A 20,978-nucleotide genomic window follows, 5' to 3' on the forward strand; every position below is an offset into this window, starting at 1 on the left:
GGGGGGGGGGGGGGGGGGGGGGGGGGGGGGGGGGGGGGGAGGGGGGGGGGGGGGGGGGGTACTGAGGTGGCAAGGGTCGGGATAGTCAAGAGATGGGGGTTGGGGACCAGAGAGGAGATAATGAACTTGAAAATTACTTATAAAACTTGATTTTTTTCCTATTTTCTTTAGAGAAGTCATTTTCTTTATTTTTAACGAACTTGATTTTCTAAGAAAAATATTTTCCAAAACATTTTGACCATTCGTATCCAAGAATGTGGCCTAATGATCAATGAGCTGGAGCAAATATGTAATAAAGTTCAATTCAAATACATGAAAGCTCAATTTGTAGGTTGACTCTAAATATGTGACAAATTTATGACTTATTTTGGATGCAAAAAATAATAAATTATATTTAGGTACAAGTTAGTTAGTTTGAGTTCACACAGGCCATATTATATAGTAGCATAGCTTAGGACATAGATGGAATATTTTTTTATAGATGCCCTTACATTGAATGTGGGGTCTCTCATTAATAATATACTCCCTCTGTCTCAAAATACTTGTCATAATAAAAGTTTAAGACAAAATTAATTAACTTTCTCTCATTTTACCATTAGTTTTAATTGTTCCTGAAGACTACAAACACCTAGATTATGACACATAAATAGAGTATAATATTCAAATATAAATAAGGATGCAACAACAACACAACAATATACTTAGTGAAATCCCACTAACCAGGATTTGAGGAGGGTAGAATGTAACACAGACCTTACTATTACCTCAAGGAGGTAGAAATGTTATTTTCGATAGACCCTTGGTTCAAGTGCATCAAACTCAAGTATAAGAGGACGAAAATAAGGATAAAATAATCAATACCCTTCTTAAATAATGTTTTCTTAAGAGGCGTGTAAAAGAAAAACACGACAAGTATTTTGAAACGGAGGGAGTATACAGATTCAATAGTCAAATACCTCTTTTGGTTAATATTTTCTTAAGAGTCGTGTAAATGATAAACACCATAAGTATTTTGAGATGGAGGAAGTATATAGGTTCAAAGGGAGTTAAACAATTGTATATAGTATAGCTTATAGGTAGATACATTAATTAAAAGAATATATGTTCATATCAAAACAAAGTAAGGGAGAAGACCACAGACTTAATCATATGAAAAGGACAATAAACACATCATTTTCAAATCCTAATTACATCCCCTTCCCCACCCCCCACCCCCTCTCAAGGCCAACTTCCCCCTTATTTAAACCTCTCTATTCCTCTAAACCCTCTCCACACAATTCATTGTCAACTTGAAAACTCATAATATTTCTCTTTTCTCCTCCTTGATCTTCAACAACAACAAAAAAAATTGCAAGAAAAACAAAAGTTGAGTTCATTGCATATTTCTAGAACTTATCTTGATGAATCAATATTGTAACAGTCCTTGTTCACCTCTAATGGTTCATGAACTTGAACAAGAAGACTTGTTTGCTGGTAGATGTATACTAGTAAATGGTCCTGTAATTATTGGTGCTGGTCCTTCAGGACTAGCAGTTGGCGCGGGCCTTAAACAACAAGGGGTTCCCTTTGTGATCTTGGACCGCGCCAACTGCATTGCGTCCTTATGGCAAAACAGGACGTATGATCGCCTTAAACTTCACCTCCCACGACAATTCTGCGAATTGCCTTACTTCCCATTTCCACAAAACTTCCCTGAATATCCTACCAAGTACCAATTCATTAGCTACCTTGAATCTTATGCCAAGAACTTTGAGATCAGCCCACGATTCAATGAGTCGGTCCACTCTGCTAAGTATGATGAAACTTGTGGTTTATGGAGGTTGAAGACAGTGTGTAGAAATGGTTCAGTCATTGAATATATATGTAGGTGGCTTGTGGTGGCTACAGGAGAGAATGCAGAAAAAGTAGTGCCTGAATTCGAAGGATTAGAAGATTTTGGTGGACATATTATGCATGCTTGTGACTATAAAACAGGGGAAGTTTATGAAGGGAAGAATGTGTTAGTTGTTGGATGTGGCAATTCAGGCATGGAAGTTTCACTTGATCTTTGCCACCATAATGCAAGTCCATCCATGGTTGTTCGAAGCTCGGTAAGTCTCATTTAAAATCTTTCATAAGCTACATAACTTACATCTGCTAAAGAAGAAGAAAAACACTCAATTTCCTTCATTTGCCGGAAAATCTGCACACGACATATCTAATTCCTCATGACACGTATATAAAATGTTCAATCTTTCATAAACAACATGACTTACGTTTACCAAGAGAAAAAAAACACTCAATTTCCTTGAGCGCGTTATGTCTATGTCCTTCATTTGCCAGAAAATCTGCACTTGACATGTCTAATTCCTCATGACAAGTATATAATGTTCAATCTTTTCATGGAACAGGTTCATGTTTTACCAAGGGAAATACTCGGAAAATCGACGTTTGAGTTAGGAGTATCAATGATGAAATGGCTATCAATTGATGTAGTTGACAAGATATTACTAGTTGCAGCAAGGTTACTTCTTGGAAACATAGAAAAGTATGGTTTAAAAAGGCCATCCATTGGACCTTTACAACTCAAAAACACAGAAGGAAAAACTCCAGTTCTAGACATAGGTGCATTACAAAAGATTAAAACAGGAGACATAAAGATAGTTCCAGCAATCAAGAAATTTTCTCAAGGAAAAGTAGAATTTGTCAATGGAGAAATTCAAGAAATTGATTGTATCATTTTGGCTACAGGATATTGCAGCAATGTTCCTTCTTGGTTAAAGGTAAGAAAAATAAAACAACTTTTTATTTTGGTTGTGTATTTATTTTTTAATTTATGGATTGTTGTGACAGTTATGGAAGTTGTTTTTTTCTTTTTAGATTCTCTGTTCCTATTTCTTGTAGTATTGTTATATATGATCAGGTGGATGGTACACATATTTTTTTATACTATGGTAATAATATTTTCAGAAACAAGATTGAGCTTTCCAAGAAAATAGTTGAATGGATTAGATCAGAGATCTGAGCAGCAAATAAAATTCTGTTTTTTGTCCTTTTTTCTATGTTTCATATATTTCAAAAATATTTTCTTTGAATTTTGGTATAATGAGTTAATTTTCTTCTTTTTAAAATGCAGGAAAGTGAATTTTTTTCAAGGGAGGGATTTCCAAGAAGTCCATTTCCAAATGGATGGAAAGGAAAAGCTGGTTTATATGCAGTTGGATTTACAAGGAGAGGACTTTCTGGTGCATCTTTGGATGCAATTAAAGTATCACAAGATATTGGCAAAATTTGGAAAGAAGAAATTAAACAGAAAAATCAATCTGTTGCTGTTGCATGTCATAGAAGAAGCAAGTTACCTTCCTTCTAATAAACAACGACAACAACATACTTAGTATAGTCCTGCAAGTAGAATCTGGAGAGGGTAGAGTGTACACACATCTTACCTCTATCTGTTGTTTCTAATAGACCCTCCAAGTTACCCTTCTAATATAATTTTTTTATATATTTTTTTAACTTTTTACCTTTTCTTCCTGTAATTTTTTACTTGCAAAGTAACCAAAAAAAAAGGAAAAAAGTAAAGACCATTTTGTGACAAAAGACAAAAACAGAGAGCAGCCCTGTCCAGAGAAATACCCAAATTCATCTTTGGGCATTTTAGTAGGAAGAAGAGGCTTTTTTTAGCATCTACTTCTAAGGAGAAATTTGTACAAAAGGTTTATTAATATATGTACTAATAGAAAAAATGTGACAATATATATATATATATATATATATATATCCTTTTCTTGTAAGTAATTTAATCAGTTCCTTTTAAATAGTAAGGAAGGTTATACAGTTGTTCACTCAACCAAAAATATTAACAGCCCCTAGCCAATATACATATATTGTAAACAGTTCCACATATATATTTTGTATATCATGAGCTAAGTTGCTCAGACTTTTCAAAAATATCGATGGATTTTTGGAGAATCTAACACAGATATGAAAGGAAAATTAACCTTATGATATTGTCAAAGTTGGTAAAAGAATGGTCAAAGGTAATAGGAAGGTTCTCTCACTCAATAAATTTTGGTCCACCTAAGTCATTTATTCTACTGATGGGATCTATCTCTAGAACTTGGTCCACCTAGGGGCCCCATTAAATATGGTGGACCAAAATATCCATAATTCCACAACATCCCTTCTTTAAATTTAAATATGACATAGACTTTTCACTAGTTTAGTTCAAGAAAATACCTATGCATAACTCTTAGAGCACCCCCATGTTGCCAAGCACATGGATAGAGCCCACAAAGAAGAGAGAAACATAGGGGGTAAAAAGATCCCCTTGCCTTCAAGTCAAACTTGGAAGGTACCCTGTCTATATTGCTCAGACTCTTTAAAAATGTCACTGTGTGCATGTCGGATCCATCCTCTGAAAGTAGCAGATTTTTAACTAGTCTGAGCAACATAGGATTCAATGGTAAAGGCATAACACGTTATGTGTGTTTTGAACTTTGTTGTGGACAATAACCTGGTATATAGAAAAGGTAAAGGAACAAACTCATTATTCATTGAGTTTCGAACCATGCATCAGCTAACTAGCCCTCAGAAATTTCTCGATTATAAGAAAGAAAAAGTCAAACTTGGAGAATAGTTTGATACTATTTGATCTTTCTAAAACTTTCACCTGTATAATAAAGTATACTTTTAAGAGATTTCCCAAATTGGATAGAATTTAGAATGCCATACCTCAGACCAATGCCATATGAGTCTCGCTAGCTCAGGCATTATCACCTAGTAAAGTGAGAAGATTATCTTGAACTTTAAAGGGGTACAACTGCATGGATTTGGTAGTTCAAAGATTCATCCTGAAGTAATCAAATTCCCCTCTTCACAAGTCAAAATATATCTAACATTTTTTCACAATATCTCATTAAAACAGCTTGCCTTACCAAAAATAGAAAATTATGAGAAATAGAAACAATGATTCATTTTATCCATCTAGCCTAGCCCTAGCCACACCTATCAGCAAATCTTATATGAATCATTGCCATGTTAGCATCCTAAATTTTTTCTCCTGTCTCAATTCTTCTTTATTTGGTTCCTGTACAATGTCCATAAATTGAAATATCCAAAGGGCATCACTTTGTAACAATAGATGCCTCGTTCATCTAAAAGAGATAGGGAGAGGGAGACAGACGTAACTGATAGATGGATGAATATACAAGTGATGGTCAGTTCTATGAATAAAAATCTCGAGTTAGAGGCATTGCGAGGAAACAATTCAATTGAATCATTGAGGAAGGGGGAAGAAGAAGGTTGATTATAGGTTCAGAGGAGTGGTCCATGGTTGTCTCCTTGGTAACAATTAGTATTTCCTGTTTTATAACAATCATATATCATATATATATATGTATCATATATTACTATAAGCATGAACAAAAAAAGTTGAAAAGTTGAATTACGGTTTTACCCCTTCTATTAATTAAATTGTTATAAAATATTTAAATATTTGATTTGTATAAGTTTAATTAAAATGTTAAATGACTTTTTAGACTTCCTAAGATTAATTCCTAATTAAATATCTAATTTATTAATATTTATCATCTATAATCTATATGTATATAATAATTACAATTTTTTTTTAAAAAAAGTTTAATTAAAATGTTAATGACTTTTAGACTTCCTAAGATTAGTTCCTAATTAAATATCTAATTTATTAATATTTATCATCTATAATCTATATGTATATAATAATTACAATTTTTTTTTAAAAAAAGTTTAATTAAAATGTTAATGACTTTTAGACTTCCTAAGATTAGTTCCTAATTAAATATCTAATTTATTAATATTTATCATCTATAATCTATATGTATATAATAATTACAATTTTTTTTTAAAAAAAGTTTAATTAAAATGTTAATGACTTTTAGACTTCCTAAGATTAGTTCCTAATTAAATATCTAATTTATTAATATTTATCATCTATAATCTATATGTATATAATAATTACAATTTTTTTTTAAAAAAAGTTTAATTAAAATGTTAATGACTTTTAGACTTCCTAAGATTAGTTCCTAATTAAATATCTAATTTATTAATATTTATCATCTATAATCTATATGTATATAATAATTACAATTTTTTTTTAAAAAAAGTTTAATTAAAATGTTAATGACTTTTAGACTTCCTAAGATTAGTTCCTAATTAAATATCTAATTTATTAATATTTATCATCTATAATCTATATGTATATAATAATTACAATTTTTTTTTAAAAAAAGTTTAATTAAAATGTTAATGACTTTTAGACTTCCTAAGATTAGTTCCTAATTAAATATCTAATTTATTAATATTTATCATCTATAATCTATATGTATATAATAATTACAATTTTTTTTTAAAAAAAGTTTAATTAAAATGTTAATGACTTTTAGACTTCCCATCTATAAAAATTTACATGAAACACACGTGCGAAGCACGTGCTCAAAAACTAGTATATATATAAAAGAGAACCTTAGGCTCGCCTACGTGGCGCCACTACAAACCAGAATTCCCTTTTAATTTATTTATTTACAAAACTAGCCTTCTCCTTTCATGAAAAGTTGTGACTTTTCTAACAAGTTGTGACTTCAATGAAGAGTTGCGACTTTAACGAAGAGTTGCGACTTTTATGAAAAGTTGTGACTTTTATGAAAAGTTGTGAATTTTATGAAAGGTTGTGACCTTTCCGAAGGGTTGCAACTTTTCCAAATAGTTGTAACCATTCCGATAAGGCACAATAAATATTTGTTCACACTACCCTTTGTTATCTATAAATAGAGGGATTTCCTCTCATTATAAATTATGAACCTCTTCTTCTTCTCCACAATTAAATATTTGTGCACTTTCCTCCTATTGAATGTTACAGATCCTGGTATGTATTTTTATAGTCATTAATTTATGCTTATGTTATTAATGATAAATGATAAAATGTAATAATTTTCACTTTCCTTTACATTATTAACGTGTATTACTATGTAATTTTGTATGCAAGATAATATAGTGTTTTAGCTTTAATGACCGATAGGTTCTAAGTATTATTTTATAATTTCCATCGGATAGTATTACTAGTCTTATAATATAAGATGAAATGGGAATTGAACTTCTTTTCAATGAGATCCAACATGATTTAAATTTCCCATTGCACAATGAACAAAGAACATAAAAAAATTCCACTGACAGAAAAGATTTAAACAAAAAGAAGAAAATCTAAAGAAGTAGTACATATATAGACAACCCATATGAGTTCCCATGCTGTTGAATCAACCATGCAGCAAACCCTTATCTCCTGTCCCATCTAGAATTGCTTCACCACCACATAAAAAATTCTTGTAAAAACAAATATAGATATATTATATATAAAAAAAAAGACAGTTTCAAACCATAAATTAATGAATGTAAAACACACAGAGCTCATGTTCCTCAACTTGATCCATGCGAAGTGTTTGAATTTAACTTCTCTAACAGGGAGCCACAGTTTCTATTATGTCCTTCTGCAGTGGAACTTAGATTTTTTTCCTAACCTTGCAACCAGGGGCAGAGCTACAGTTCTTCCTACGGATTCGACATTGTTGAGAAATACAAGTAAATAATAAAAAGAGTTCTCTCTCTAACAACTTAAGTTTTTAGATGAGATGATCACACACTTCAACAGACACAACTCAATAGCTGTATTTGTGTTTAAAATTTATTTACTACGACAAGATACCAGTGTAATCCCACCAGCAGGGTCTGCGGAGGGTTGAGTGTATGCACACCTTACCCTTATCTCGTGGAGGTTAAAATTTATTTAATATGTATAAATAATATATCCATAAATCAGTAAGCTATATTTTCTAGAATTCAAAACTCATAAACTCACAATTCTAGTTCCGCCTCAGCTTGCAAACCTATTATTAGACATCACTTTTACCAAGAGAGAAATACACATGGCCTGGGTCACTAACTATTTCCTCAAAGTTCCATAAGAAAGCCCATTCCTTCATGCCCTGATAAGCAGTCAATTTGCAAGTGTTAACTTGAGTTGGATGGTGGGCACTATATCTTTGTATCTTACTGTTGCATGTCCTACTAGAAGAATGTGTATCCTGTGATTGGTAAAGTTAAAATATATGAAGCTTATATAGGTGTCCCATATAAAACATGAGATAATAGTGGTGGAGCATCCTTGTCCAAGGGGTGTCAATTTGTTGAAAAATCACATTGTATAGATAGATAAGAAAATTTATATAGATATACTATATGTTGAATCTCCTTTACTTCTTCGTGTATTTATACTGACTTCCCTTAGTGAAATCACAGTCCACCAGTCGTCTTTCATAATCATTGACTAACACTTTTAACCATTTCAAAAAGAATTTGAAAAATGAATTTCCTTATCATTGTACTCTGAACATGGATTGAAACGATGAAAGTTTTATTTTCGAAAACTATAAGTCATCTTTCAGACTTCATACTGGAGATAGGTCGAAATGACTCTTGATAAGCTACATATCACATTCAGTTTGAACCAGAAGACAAACAGAAAAATATCTTAAGCCAAGCTAAATCAAATGTGATATCATGGATTCACTATCAAAAGCACAAGCATTTGAAACTAAATCACATACATGCAGAATTGTTTTTACCAATAGTCAGCATAGTTAATTATTATAAAAGGAATTACATTTCTATCAAAAAGAGTTAATTCAGATGCATGTTTAATTTGACACTACACAAGGAGTTGCAACTTGCAATCACCAAGGTTTTTTTGATAACCGTGTTGTACGGGTTAGCTTGCACGCACCTCGACTACTTTACGGGATACTTGCAGCCTCCCACCAGCATAGGTACCGGATAACTTTGTTCGCCAAAGCCTGAGTTGCAAACACCAAAGTTTCACCATCAAATTATTCACTTTTTGGAAAGCATTTGATCAATTTCTCCACTCTGGTTGTACATGCTAACAATTTTCTTTGAATATTCAGGCATATGTCTGTCCGCTCTGCAATTTCACAAAAACACGAGTGAGAGAAAAAATTAGTGTAATCCATCATACTGGAACAAATATGAATTTTTACAAACCTTTCTTTTCCCCATTTGCGGACTACGTGTAAGTAATTTCTGATTGTGTGATAATCTAGCGAGTAACGTGCAAATTCTAGACCCTTCGGTCCGACCTGAACCCAGAGAAACAAGTTTAAGCACAGGGAATTTGTTGTCCTTTCTGAAAGTAACAAGTCAATGAACAAAAAGTTCTTACTATGTTGAGAAGAAATGCTATTAAATTTCCAACAAACTTTGGAGCAGGTTGAGAAGGACCTCTTCCTGGAAATTCAGAAAGTTTCTGCATCAAGTCTTGTGAGATCACCAGAAGGTGTTCAAGAAAAATATTTACTTCAAGAATATAACAGAAATGGATTTACTTCTCGGGGTTCTGCCTTCAGCATATTGTAATCAACCGGGAGTATCATAAAAAATGAAGTAATTGAAGCAACTTAAATAGCTAAATCCACTTGACTTACAAGGATTAATACAAATTAAGGTTAATCTTAAATAAACAGTCGATGAGATGTGTAACATACTATAGAAGTAAACGAACCAGTAACCTGTTATGCCTGTATATACATAACATACTTGCTTATGAATGTTATCGAAGTAAATTGAGATTCATCTACAATCAATTTCCAAGCGTAGTGATAAATCCATCAAATTACGCATAACTTGAACAAGCAAATATTAGAAAATGGACTCAGCATCAAGAAAGATTGAGACCCTAACATTTCATACTTTTCAACAACATTGAAAGGGAAAAGGGATAGGGAAAAAAGTCAGATGGTTGATACTTGCACATGAACCCAACAAAGAACAGTACAAAACCCCGAGAGCAGATATCAAATTCTGAACCAGCAGCACTATGGGTACAGAGAGAGCCTGCTTAGTAACAACTTATGAAATGAATAAATATCACAAAATACCACATACCAAATTTTGCTTCATCATCTGCCTTCACGGTTTCCACGACAAATGGACGCCGCTTACCCTGAAAAAAGATGCATGCTTTGAAATAAGTATATCACAAGAAAGAGTTTAAAGGAAAAGTTGTGAGATGGAGCAACATGTATTACACTACTTATCGTTGGAGTAATTTCCAAGAGGTTCTCGATAAGGTTTAGCATTTCTCTACCACGTTCATTTCTGCATTTGGAATGTGCAAAAGTATCTCTTAAACAAGATTATTTGAGGGTAGAGCAATTAGCATGTCCTTTTAATTAACCTGTCAACGGCTTATACGATTTGGCAATACTTTACCTGACAGTAACATACTGGGGATGCTGCATCATGCTGATTCCACTGTATTTCGGCACACCCATGTATCCCACCACCAAATCCTGAAAAGTTCCTTAAAGGTAAGATTTGAAATGTTGGCATGCACCAGGATTATCAAGCTTTGCTTTTATTTAAAAGAAATAATCTGTCACGTTAATGTTTGGAAACTACTGTAATAGAGCAAGACAGCGACTGATAAATCTTCAAGGAGCAAAAATACTTAATTGTCATGGATAATAAGATATGCAGCATCAAATCTTCAATGATACGAATTCTAGAAACCTTAAAGAGTAAACTTATGACGGAACCATAATGCATTACCATCCAAGACCAAAATGAGTTTGCTACAAAATCCCCCCTTGGACCTCAACCACTGAATCTCATCTCCAGATCTGTCACAAGCTTTCACTTGAAAACAGTTGGAGCGAATGAGTGGCCAGGTCTAGCTCTAGAACCTATAAATTCCTCAATGATCGAGGATGCCTTTGCAAAACCTCTTTCCCTGTCAGAAAACTACACACTAGAAAAAGCTTTGTTTGTGAGACATGAAGAGAGAGGAGATGTATTCAAGATTTAATGATTTGATGACTACAATACAGACCTATTTATAAGTGGCAAACATAATAGACAAATAGGCATTTGAAAATGCAGGAAATTACACCAGTAAAATTTAATATTCCACCAGTAACACTTCACCTTTCAGCATCTAAGACTAATCAAAGTAGCATTTAAGAGTATGCTTTCCGTTGCTATTTGAAAGTCTTAACGTATGTGCATGTACTGTGCACATGCTGCTCTTGGATGTTTCTTTTCTCTGTATTCTTTGTGAAAATTGTATTGTGCAATATATCAGGGCCTTTGATTATGAACAGAGAACTCACCGCCAAGCCATTTGTGTAGTCAAAACAGCTGTAACATAGAAGGAAAGAACAGTTTACAGATCAGCACAAGTTCATATTCTGAAGAATGAGAGACAGGAAAATGAAATATATGATAAATGAGAATGTAGGAAACGTGAAGCTTGTATAGAATGTCCATTTAGACTTCTCCAACTACATAGCATCTTAACCTTAAGCCTTAAGCCTTAAGGACATTTGTAGAGCAGCTGAAATCCATGTTGACATTGTCTAAAAGAATGTTTTATTAGTTTGATGATTTCTTTATTTCCTAAATTGACACGGCAGGGAATGCTACTATATGCAACAAACTCAACTACAAGTATAGTTTTACACGGCTTATCAAACTTGATTTAACCCAATTGTCCATATCAGAGGAGACAACTTACAAGTGAGAACCAGAGATCACGTAGAACGTGATAAGCCCATGACACTACCTTCGTGCACATACTAACATACTTATGTATACTTTTCCCCAAGTTTATGCTCCATAAGTGAAGGAATTTTCTCAATACGAATGTAACTGAATACTAAATATATTAACTATTAGGAAGAAAGACGGTTCCTGAAGATTTTGTTTGTCATCAAATTTGTTAATCTACAAAATCTTTGTCTGCACACCAAATTTTCTTCCACAGATTTTCACCCTTACTCCATGAACAAAGTATCTAGAATAGTTTGACCAAGAAAGGATATTACGAGCATTATTTTTTTTTTTGAGAAAGGTAACATTACTTCTATATATCCACAGGTATACTACATCAAAGTGTAGTCCCCCTCCAAAAAGTTTTACTTACATCATTCCTAGGATCTTCTAGTTACAACCAGTCAATAATATTAAACACATTTTCAGCATCTCCTATCACTACTTGCTTACACCAAAAATAATAAAGCCCTAGGCAATTAGTCTTTATCTTCTGGATATTGTTCTGTTTTCCTTCAAAGCATCTTTGATTCCTTTCCTTCCAAATTGTCCACCAAATGCAAGCTGGGACAATCCTCCATCTCTTCTCATTTTTTCCTGCATTTCCATCCCTGTTCCAGCATTGTAGGACTTCTATAATACTCCCAGGCTTTGTCCACTTAATCTTCCTCTTTTGGGTAAACATCTGCCACAATTGATCAGTCCATTTGCAGTGTAAAAAGAGATGGTTGACTGTCTCCACCTGTTCTTCACATAGATAGCAACTAGAGCGTAGATTGGGTTTCCTCTTGTTTAAGTAGATTGGGTTCTCATGTGTCAAGACTGCCTACTTTGCCAAGAGCCATGTGAAGTAATTCACCTTGTAGGGAATTTCTGTTCTCCAGATCATCCTCCAGGGCCATCCTGCATGCTGCTCCTCCGTAGACCTGAGTTCTCTGTATGCTGATTTTACAGTCTCTCCCCCTTCCATACTAGTCTATCTTCCTCCCCTGTCAGATTGGTAGCCATTTGCATTGTATCATGAAATCTTGCTATGGTTGTCATCTCCCAATCATTTAGTCCCCTTCTTAGAAACAGGTTCCACCCTTGTCCTGTCCATAACTCTGCCACTGTTGCTTCTTGTCCTTGGCTCAGACTATGTAGTACAGGGAAAGTATGTTTGAGTGCTTCCTGCCCACACCAAATGTCATTCCAAAAAGCTACTTTTTCTCCATTGCCCACCTTGCAGCTTGTTCTCTCTTTGACCAGCTGCCATAGGTTCCTGATAGACCTCCATACACTACAATTGTAAGGGTTGGTGATCACCTCTGTCATCCATTTATCCTCCATGCCATATTTTTCTATTATTACTTCCTTCCATAGAGATACTTCTGGTGAGACAAATTTCCACAACCATTTCATCATCAAACTCTTGTTTTGGGTTTTCAGCTCTCTGATATTGAGTCCACCCCCTCTCTACTTACCAATAGTTCCTCCCATTTGACCAAATGGTACTTTCTCTTATCTTCGCTTCCCTGCCATAAGAAGTTCCTCCTAATCGCATCCAACCTCTTGGTTACCTTGGCTGGTATAGGGAATAATGACATCATGTACGAGGGAAGGGCATCCAGGACACTGTTAACTAGAGTTAGTCTGCCACCTGACGATAAATATTGACACTTCCAGTTTGCAAGCTTCCTTTCACATTTCTCAATTACTCCACTCCATATTTCTTTTGACTTGCTCTTAGACCCCAAAGGCATTCCCAAGTAGGTTGTTGGTAATTCACCCACTTTCCCTCCTAGTGTATTGGCTAGGTCTTCAATATTTATCACTGTGTTGACTGGATAGATGAAACTCTTGCTCCAGTTTATGTGCAGACCTGAAACAGCCTCAAAAATATTGAAAATGACCCTCAAAATCAGCATCTGCTCCTCTACTGCATCACAAAAAACTAGAGTGTCATCTGCATATTGTAGATGAGTAATCTCTAGATTATTTCTTGTATTATTTCCCACTTGGAAACCTCTGATCCAGCCCTTTACTTTTGCTGTCTGAAATAGGTTGTTTAGTCCTTCCATGGCCATGATAAAGAGATTATTTAGTCCTTACGAGCATTATTGAGATCATAGTTTCTTTTGATTTATAACTGGGTCCAAAAATGAGATGGGAAGTTACATTTCTATGAACTTCATAAGAGAAATAGTTGGCATGCAATAATTTTTCGGGTGATTAACACATTTTTTTTAAAAAAAATATCCAGTAGATCGTCTAAGTAGCTCACTTAGAGAATTGTCGCCTAAGACGGTTTGACTACATCCCACATAAACCTCCATATCCATATAGGTGATACCAACTAGCTAAGATGCAGTCATTCAAGCATAGTTGTTGCTACGCTTGCATTATTAGTGCTAGTGCTTTTCAAGGGTCTTTTTATTCTAGTTGAAGACTAGTATATCCACGTAGGGGTAAGTGTGATATTTCACATCTTTAGTTTTAAATAACCCATAATTTCCTTATAACACAAATTATTAAATATTGGAACAAAATTGACCTTACAGAGCACGATGGATGCAGAGGATACATAAAGCCAGCCAAACTAATGTAGGATTAATTTATAGTTGATTGACTAACTGGATCAACTCATAGAGAGAAAGAAAGAATCATTTCCACGAGCACAAAGAGAAGGAACAAAAAAAATTATATTCAGACTTGTCCACCACCGACCTCTGACCCAAAAAGTCTACAGGTTAAGTATGCAGATATTGTTTAAAGGCTTCAGCAAATCAGGAATAAGCAATTGAAATACCTGTAACAAGATGGCGCAATAACATCAACCAAATCATTTGCTGGTAAACAGAAATAGGGAACCTGCTTAGTGAAATATAGATCTGAATAAACAGCATTCAAATAAAACAAAAGATACGAAAAAGAAGATGCTATTTTACCTCTTCAATATGGCCATCCAAATGCTTCAGATGGACCTGTTGAAATGTAGAGCTTAGACAGGTGCTTCAACTGATTAGAAAACTATCTCATGTAATTCAATAGCATATCCTTTAAATCATAGTAAAAGAAGAAAGCTAAAATATGGTTTTACAGGATTAACTGTCGAAATGTTTTCATCTACGAGGTGATGAAGCACATATGAGCTTAGTTTAGTCTTTCTCATTTGCAAGATCCTACTTATTGGTAGATTTGATTCTGATCCAAGAAAGGATAGTACACCCTCCGTCAAATTCAACACGACACCAGAGGACGAGGAATGGTACTTAAGATATTAGTTTGATTTGTGTATTTTATAGGTAGTAGTTGAGGAAAATATTAAAATATTTTGGTTAACGAAATTAGGTTGACATAGAAATGCCAAATCAAACCTTAATAATTTGACTATTCAAAAAGATTTAAATTCGAGAAACTGATGAAGTTGTATAAAATTATATTGTTAGTAAGATGGTGTCAAAGATTTTTGTACACCCAAAATAAAAATGTGTCATATAAAATTTAGCAGGATGGAGACAATATGATATATTGAAGTGCATCTTCATGAATGAACTTACCTCACCAACCAAATAAAACCATATTCTAGAAAATCACCCTAGTTATCAGGCTAAGAAAGGCTGTTTAACGAAGTTTTAGATTACAACAAAATCAGAGAACATATCGTCATGACAAACACAAAATATAGAAGTTGGTTTCCTTGTTCTTATACTTGAATGGATAGAATTCCAAGATCACAGAGGTTATGCATAGGTTGTCTCACAATGAAGCTCAGCTTGTCATAAAAGAGTAACAGGAGCTCACCTTTTTTTCTTTATGAAAGTAATATAACAGGAGCACACCTTGTAGTCTTGCATAAACTCATAGTGGAGAACTGTTTCAGGTTCACTGCTAGCAGCCTTCAGAAACTTATCTAAGCCTTCTCGTGGTCCATTATCCACTGTTGAGAAAAGACAGTTAGTATAGGTCTATATTGCCTAAAAAATACCTTAGAGGGGAAAGGAGATTATAATAAAAAGCAGTTTATAGAGCATCCCACTTACTATATACTCCCTCCGTTTCAATTGTTTGTCTTATTCCTTTTTAGTCCGTTTTGAAAAGAATGTTTCTTTCCCTTTTCTGAAACTCTTTAATTCCAACTTTCCACATGGCCTATTTAAAACCACAAGTTAAAGGGCATTTTGGTACATTCTACATATTTTTAGTTTAAGACCACGAAATTCAAAAGTTTTCTTTACTTTATTAAACTTCGTGCCAAGTCAAAACCACACAAACAAATTGAAATGGAGGGAGCATCATAAAAGATTCCATTGAATCTTTATCCAGTTTGTCCACTTACTATATGTCTTATTTTCTCTCCCTGCTTCTGTGGAGGACAAACTGTAAAAAATAAGTTGACTCTTTTTTGAGATACTAACAACTAACAAGGACTCCTATGGGTGATGTTAATAGATCAAACCTTTTGTTATTTAATAAAAAATAAATAGATTAGATCTTTGTCCAAACACACGTAATTGCAAACATAATCAAATTTCTAGCAGTTGATAGCAATATTAGACATGATCAAAGATGTGAGGGAAGGAGTCTATGAATGCCACCGACTACTCACCACAGTTAGTACCTAGTACATAAAGCTTTTCCAGATTCAAATATTGCTCCACTGATCTTAAAGCTGCAAGTTAGGAAATTGTTGTGCTTAAGATACAGAGATGTAAATTGTAATGACAACATCAAGTTTGAAGCAGAGACGAAGAGATCATAACAACATGAATACCTTGAACTTGGCAGCCAACCCCGCAGAAGAGAAGGCGCTTTACACCAGCTGCCTGTTTCCAGGAAAAAATATTGCTTACTTCAACATTTGAACTACAAGTTATACTATAAACTTGCGTGACAATCCTCAGTGAAAACTGGAATCTCTTAAAGCCCAATTTTTAACGCTTTAGAGCATGCACGACTAGAAAGTGTGAAATTCCATGATTGCATTGTTATGAAAAGAAATAACTAGAAGCCTACCCTTACAAGTGTGATATGCAGATGGTTGATACTTCCCAAAAGAAAGGGAGAAAGCATTTGGGGAAAAATAAGCTCACATTGTTAAAATGAAGTAAAAAAAAAATACCTACGACCTTCCAACGGATAGAGAGGAAACATTTGGCGAAAAGACTCTGAAATTGTCAGGAAAGGAATTCAACTCGAACCATCATATGAAACAAATCAGAAAAGCAAAAGAGCTTCTCTTAATGAAATCCCCGATTGGGGCAATTTGATTAAGTTTTAGATTGTGGCGGTCTGAAAGGGGAGAGGGGGGGTGATAGTAAAGCTAATTTGGTAGTGCGGTGGAAGAATAACAAAGCATAGCTACACAAGTTCCAATTACCTATAAAGGAGAGATATGACATCTTCAATCCATGACAACATGCTCCATTCAGAATTCAATAGAGTTACACAAATTAAATATGCATTGATGACAACAGAACAATCAAAGATTCTGATGATAATGGAAGTGGAAGAAGAAACCTCAACTAAGGCAAGAGTATTTAGATTAGGAGACAGTGTCGGCTTAACACCTTTAGCTGCTATAACTTCCTCTGGAGTCCTATTAGAAACATAAAATTAAAGAGGAGGATGGAAATGGTTAAATTAACAAGTAAAAAATCAGCATGAATACAAATAGCTCAGGAATTCCAGTCACAAACCTTGCCAGGACAGGTCGGGGAGCAAATCGATCTTCTGGATCACTAAACAATGTAAAAAAAAAGGTAAGAATCCATGAATTGCAGGATAATAAATATAAAATAATTATAAAAAAAAGAAGATAAATGAGAAACCAAAATTTCAAATGCATAACTCATGTACAATGAAAGTAACCAGGAGGGAGAACTAAATTATTTTTAACCAAATTGGATGCAAGCCATACCTCTGGACACAAATAACAGCTTCCACCATCCCAGCTTTTAGCATCTCCACGGCAATAGTTGTCACTATCCCCGTCCATTGAGCTCCTGAATGCCAGAAAGGAGAAAAGATAGGAATAAGACCAGATGATTCATAAGAAATTGGCACATTCTTTTAGTGATCTAGAGAAGCACAAAAAGACAAACAACTGTAATTTGAATTAGAATACTACATAAGAGCATCCAAAGTTGTACCTTCCACAGGCTTAGTTTTACGAGCATACAATAGATTCTCATACACCCCCATATAAGTCTCATCCAAGGAATCTTCTTTCCGTCCTCGTCCATGGACAATAGGTTCCAAAGCCTAAAGAAGATGATAAGGAACAGTCAACATTATCTGGCTACTTTTCCATCCAAAAAATTATCTGATTACTTTGAGCTACTTCATATAAATTTGACCAAAAGAGAAGGTCCTAATAGCATAGCATGAGTGAGTTGAGAACGCATTTCAAGGAACTGCTACTCGTAGCCAGCACTGAAGTTTTTTAGTGAGTGGTCAAATCATTCATTCTCATAAAAGAACTTATATGAACCCCCTATCATCCTCCACCCACCAGTCAAACTAAAGACGGACTAATTTTCAAACTTGACCAAGTTCCTTTGGACAATGACAAAAGAAAAAAAAGAACTTGTATAAAATTGGGGAAAAAAAGTTTGACCTGTCACGAGATTACGTTGTACCTGTAAACTATGCTGGGCTGTATGATATTACTAAACACAAGATAGAAAAAACAAGAAAACAGAAAAGAGAAGAGGACAGATGTACACCATAGTGAAGACCTTGATGGAGGTCTATGAATGTTTCCCCATTGCCCTATGAGGAGTCTGATTAGAGTCCAACCATACTGTGGTTCAGTATAACATTTTCCACCCCATATATTTCAGTATGGCGAGATTATGTTAACAACTAGAGAAATCATTCTTATAAAGATCCAATATGCGTGTCTTGTACCCTTGTGTAATTTATAGCTCTATAATAATGCTTAAAACTTCATTTATTCCCATATCTTGTCAACATTCAAAGCAGCATACCTTTTACCCAAGAGAGTGAAACAGAAAAATAAAATTCAAACATACTTGTGAATAAACTAGTTGGGGTCGGGGGCGAGGACCAGAGAACCCATCAAGTTCTAGTATGCAACTTTTCCTAGTAACCAAGTGTTAAAATCTCTCATGCTCCCAACAAAAGGGATTTTAATGAAAGTGGGGTGACCAAAGAGAGATGAATTCAATTGCACACGAGCTAATAGTGGATTACACGGTATCAGAGAACATGAACCACTACTCTCTTTGAGCATCTTTCTAGCTTGCAAATTTTTCTTATGACTTCCACAACACACTGCAATAACACAGCCAAGATTTGCTGCACTGCATACACTGTATATATTCATAAGATGTAAAGCCATATGGATGAGATAGCTTTTCAAAGGACACAAAAGACAAAACGAAATTCACAGGGAAAATCTGCATGTGACAATGAAAGCATGCAATAATCAAACTCCAGTCGGTCAATTATGACAAACTTAAGGAACAAAAACTAGGCATAAACAATAAGAACTGCAACTAAAAGCAACAGTATCATGACATGTACAAGAGTAGAGAAAGACTCACTTCAACTCTAGACATGCCATCCCCCAAGAAAGCACATGCATTCTTCACATGAGCAATGTAGTAAGTGTCGCACAAACCACAGTGGCTGCAAACCAGAAATGTTATACTACCATCAGATAAAAACTACTATAATGATTATGAAATAGTCACAAAATATACAAGCAATTAATTTAAATAAGTATGAAGATGAGTGGTTAAAGATGATACTAACTTATAATCCGCAAAAACATTAAATTAGTATATAATAATGTTAATTATTAGTTACCAATTTCAAAAAAAAAAATGTTAATTATTATATATGACATTCTTGTCAACTTCAGCACTTATACTTCAGTCTTCCAAACAATACTTCATCATTCAAGCTCTTTTTTTTTTCCATTCTACAAAATTTGACCCAACTTAGGACAAATTGATTACAAGCATTGTCCTTCTTTTCATGTTTTACCACCGGAAATAGCTAAAACATTTCACGTGCTTAGCTATTTAGATGGAAAGTAACGATGCTTCAAAGACCCAATGAATGCTTCCTCCATTTCAAATTGAATATTTCACGTTCTTTTTTATACTTCATGCCAAATTAATGTCCAATCTCCCTCATATTTATAATTCTTTCACATTTACTATGAAAACTGAGCCACCATAGTTTCCTAAAGGGAAAAATCTTCAAACACATAATAGTTTAACGCATAATATATAAATAAACACCTTAACTTTTCTTAACTGACAACTAAACACTCCAATTTTAAGAATGCACATCTAGACACTTCCACTCATCCGCACTGTTTCTCGTAGACACCCGACGCTATGTGTCTTACATGATCATTTTATAAGTTGGGAGTGTTCAACTCACACAGCGGAAACCAGTTGAGATGCTCACTTTGAGTGTTCAGTTGCTAGTAGAGGCCAACTCAAGATATCTATCTATGTATTTATGTCATAGTTTATAGATAACAAATAAAAATGACAACTTTTTTCACTATTCTAACCTACAAAAACAAAACTTCAAAAAAATAAATAGAAAAATGATCAAGCTACGCATTTACCTACCATTACAGCATTAAAAGCTAAAATTTTAATTTAAAAAAGAAGCAGAATTATGAACCTGCAGTGGTCTTTAGCTGGATAAGTACCACCAGGAGGAATAGGTCGAGATTTTTTCCTCCAATCTTCTCTAATTTTCACTGATTTCGGATTTTGGTTTGCATCTGTTGAAGAATTCAAACAACATCAACACACAAAGTTTAAGTTTTTTTTAAAAAAAAACTCATAGCAAAAGTTTGTCATTTTTTGTAAAAAAAAATTCCTCTTAGAGGAAATTTGTTTAGTTATGTGGAAATGAAGAGGAAGAGAACCTTGTTGTTGTGAAGAAGATGAAATAGTGTAAAATTTGAAAGGTAAAGCAGAGAATTTTCCAGTAAGAAACGCCATTGTTGCTCTGTGTATCTGCACAAGTGTTTTGCGCCACAAATATATATCAAATGAGATTCTTTTAAGAGTGGAACCAAAACGGTGTCGTTTCGGTACTTGATTAATTTTTATTTTATTTTATTTTTGGATGTACAAAATAGTGAATTTTAAATATTTAGAAAATTAAAAAATAATTTTAATCATATATAAATAATGTATCGTTGAAAGTGATTTGAATGAACCCCTTTGGTCCTACCTAGCTTTGCCCTGAGTAAGTACTCGATACCATATTGCGTTGACATTTTGATGAGATAGACAACACGTAACATGTCATTCCGTTGAAGTAAAATCATATAGCCATTCGAATGAATACCTAAAATAGGGTGG

At 34.1% G+C, this 20,978-nt stretch overlaps 2 protein-coding genes across 4 annotated transcripts; one reads left to right on the forward strand and one right to left on the reverse strand.

Annotated features, from left to right (window-relative positions):
- Nucleotides 1-1,239: 1,239 nt before the first annotated feature.
- Nucleotides 1,240-3,688, forward strand: LOC102587108 (probable indole-3-pyruvate monooxygenase YUCCA3). Its single transcript, XM_006340840.2, has 3 exons — nt 1,240-2,090; nt 2,391-2,762; nt 3,116-3,688. The coding sequence occupies exons 1-3, from the start codon at nt 1,401-1,403 to the stop codon at nt 3,347-3,349; spliced, it is 1,296 nt and encodes a 431-aa protein (XP_006340902.1). The 5' UTR covers nt 1,240-1,400; the 3' UTR covers nt 3,350-3,688.
- A 4,143-nt stretch (nt 3,689-7,831) lies between these two features.
- On the reverse strand, nt 7,832-20,635 carry LOC102587437 (7-hydroxymethyl chlorophyll a reductase, chloroplastic). 3 transcript variants are annotated; one of them, XR_001472480.1, is made up of 20 exons: nt 20,537-20,635; nt 20,287-20,389; nt 19,185-19,269; nt 17,766-17,877; nt 17,534-17,618; nt 17,313-17,354; nt 17,134-17,212; nt 16,388-16,439; nt 16,223-16,285; nt 15,456-15,553; nt 14,562-14,597; nt 14,423-14,484; nt 11,196-11,223; nt 10,297-10,376; nt 10,113-10,182; nt 9,970-10,027; nt 9,248-9,312; nt 9,070-9,164; nt 8,792-8,989; nt 7,832-7,994 (listed from the first exon to the last, which is right to left on the reverse strand). XR_001472480.1 is itself a non-coding variant. In XM_006340841.2 (19 exons), exons 1-19 carry the CDS (start codon nt 20,610-20,612, stop codon nt 8,899-8,901), a joined length of 1,380 nt encoding a protein of 459 aa, XP_006340903.1. In that variant the 5' UTR covers nt 20,613-20,635; the 3' UTR covers nt 8,551-8,898. The 3 variants fall into 3 exon arrangements, 1 of the variants encoding a protein (XP_006340903.1); XR_001472481.1 differs by lacking the exon at nt 7,832-7,994 and adding an exon at nt 8,021-8,093; XM_006340841.2 differs by lacking the exon at nt 7,832-7,994 and having other exon boundaries at nt 8,551-8,989.
- Nucleotides 20,636-20,978: the final 343 nt, after the last annotated feature.

This window comes from Solanum tuberosum, unplaced genomic scaffold (genome assembly GCF_000226075.1).
Source record: "Solanum tuberosum cultivar DM 1-3 516 R44 unplaced genomic scaffold, SolTub_3.0 scf00020, whole genome shotgun sequence".
NCBI lineage: Eukaryota > Viridiplantae > Streptophyta > Magnoliopsida > Solanales > Solanaceae > Solanum > Solanum tuberosum.

Bases quoted from the DNA above. Each gene is read 5' to 3' on its own strand.
- LOC102587108 (XM_006340840.2), top strand. From the start codon at position 1,401: ATGAATCAATATTGTAACAGTCCTTGTTCACCTCTAATGGTTCATGAA. The intron at 2,091-2,390 runs GTAAGTCTCATT...TTCATGGAACAG, and splicing joins CCATGGTTGTTCGAAGCTCG to GTTCATGTTTTACCAAGGGA. The intron at 2,763-3,115 runs GTAAGAAAAATA...TTTAAAATGCAG, and splicing joins ATGTTCCTTCTTGGTTAAAG to GAAAGTGAATTTTTTTCAAG.
- LOC102587437 (XM_006340841.2), bottom strand. From the start codon at position 20,612: ATGGCGTTTCTTACTGGAAAATTCTCTGCTTTACCTTTCAAATTTTAC. The intron at 15,554-16,222 runs GTGAGTAGTCGG...TTTTCTCAACAG, and splicing joins TGTACTAGGTACTAACTGTG to TGGATAATGGACCACGAGAA. The intron at 11,224-14,422 runs GTATTTCAATTG...TCTATGTTACAG, and splicing joins ATTGCGCCATCTTGTTACAG to CTGTTTTGACTACACAAATG.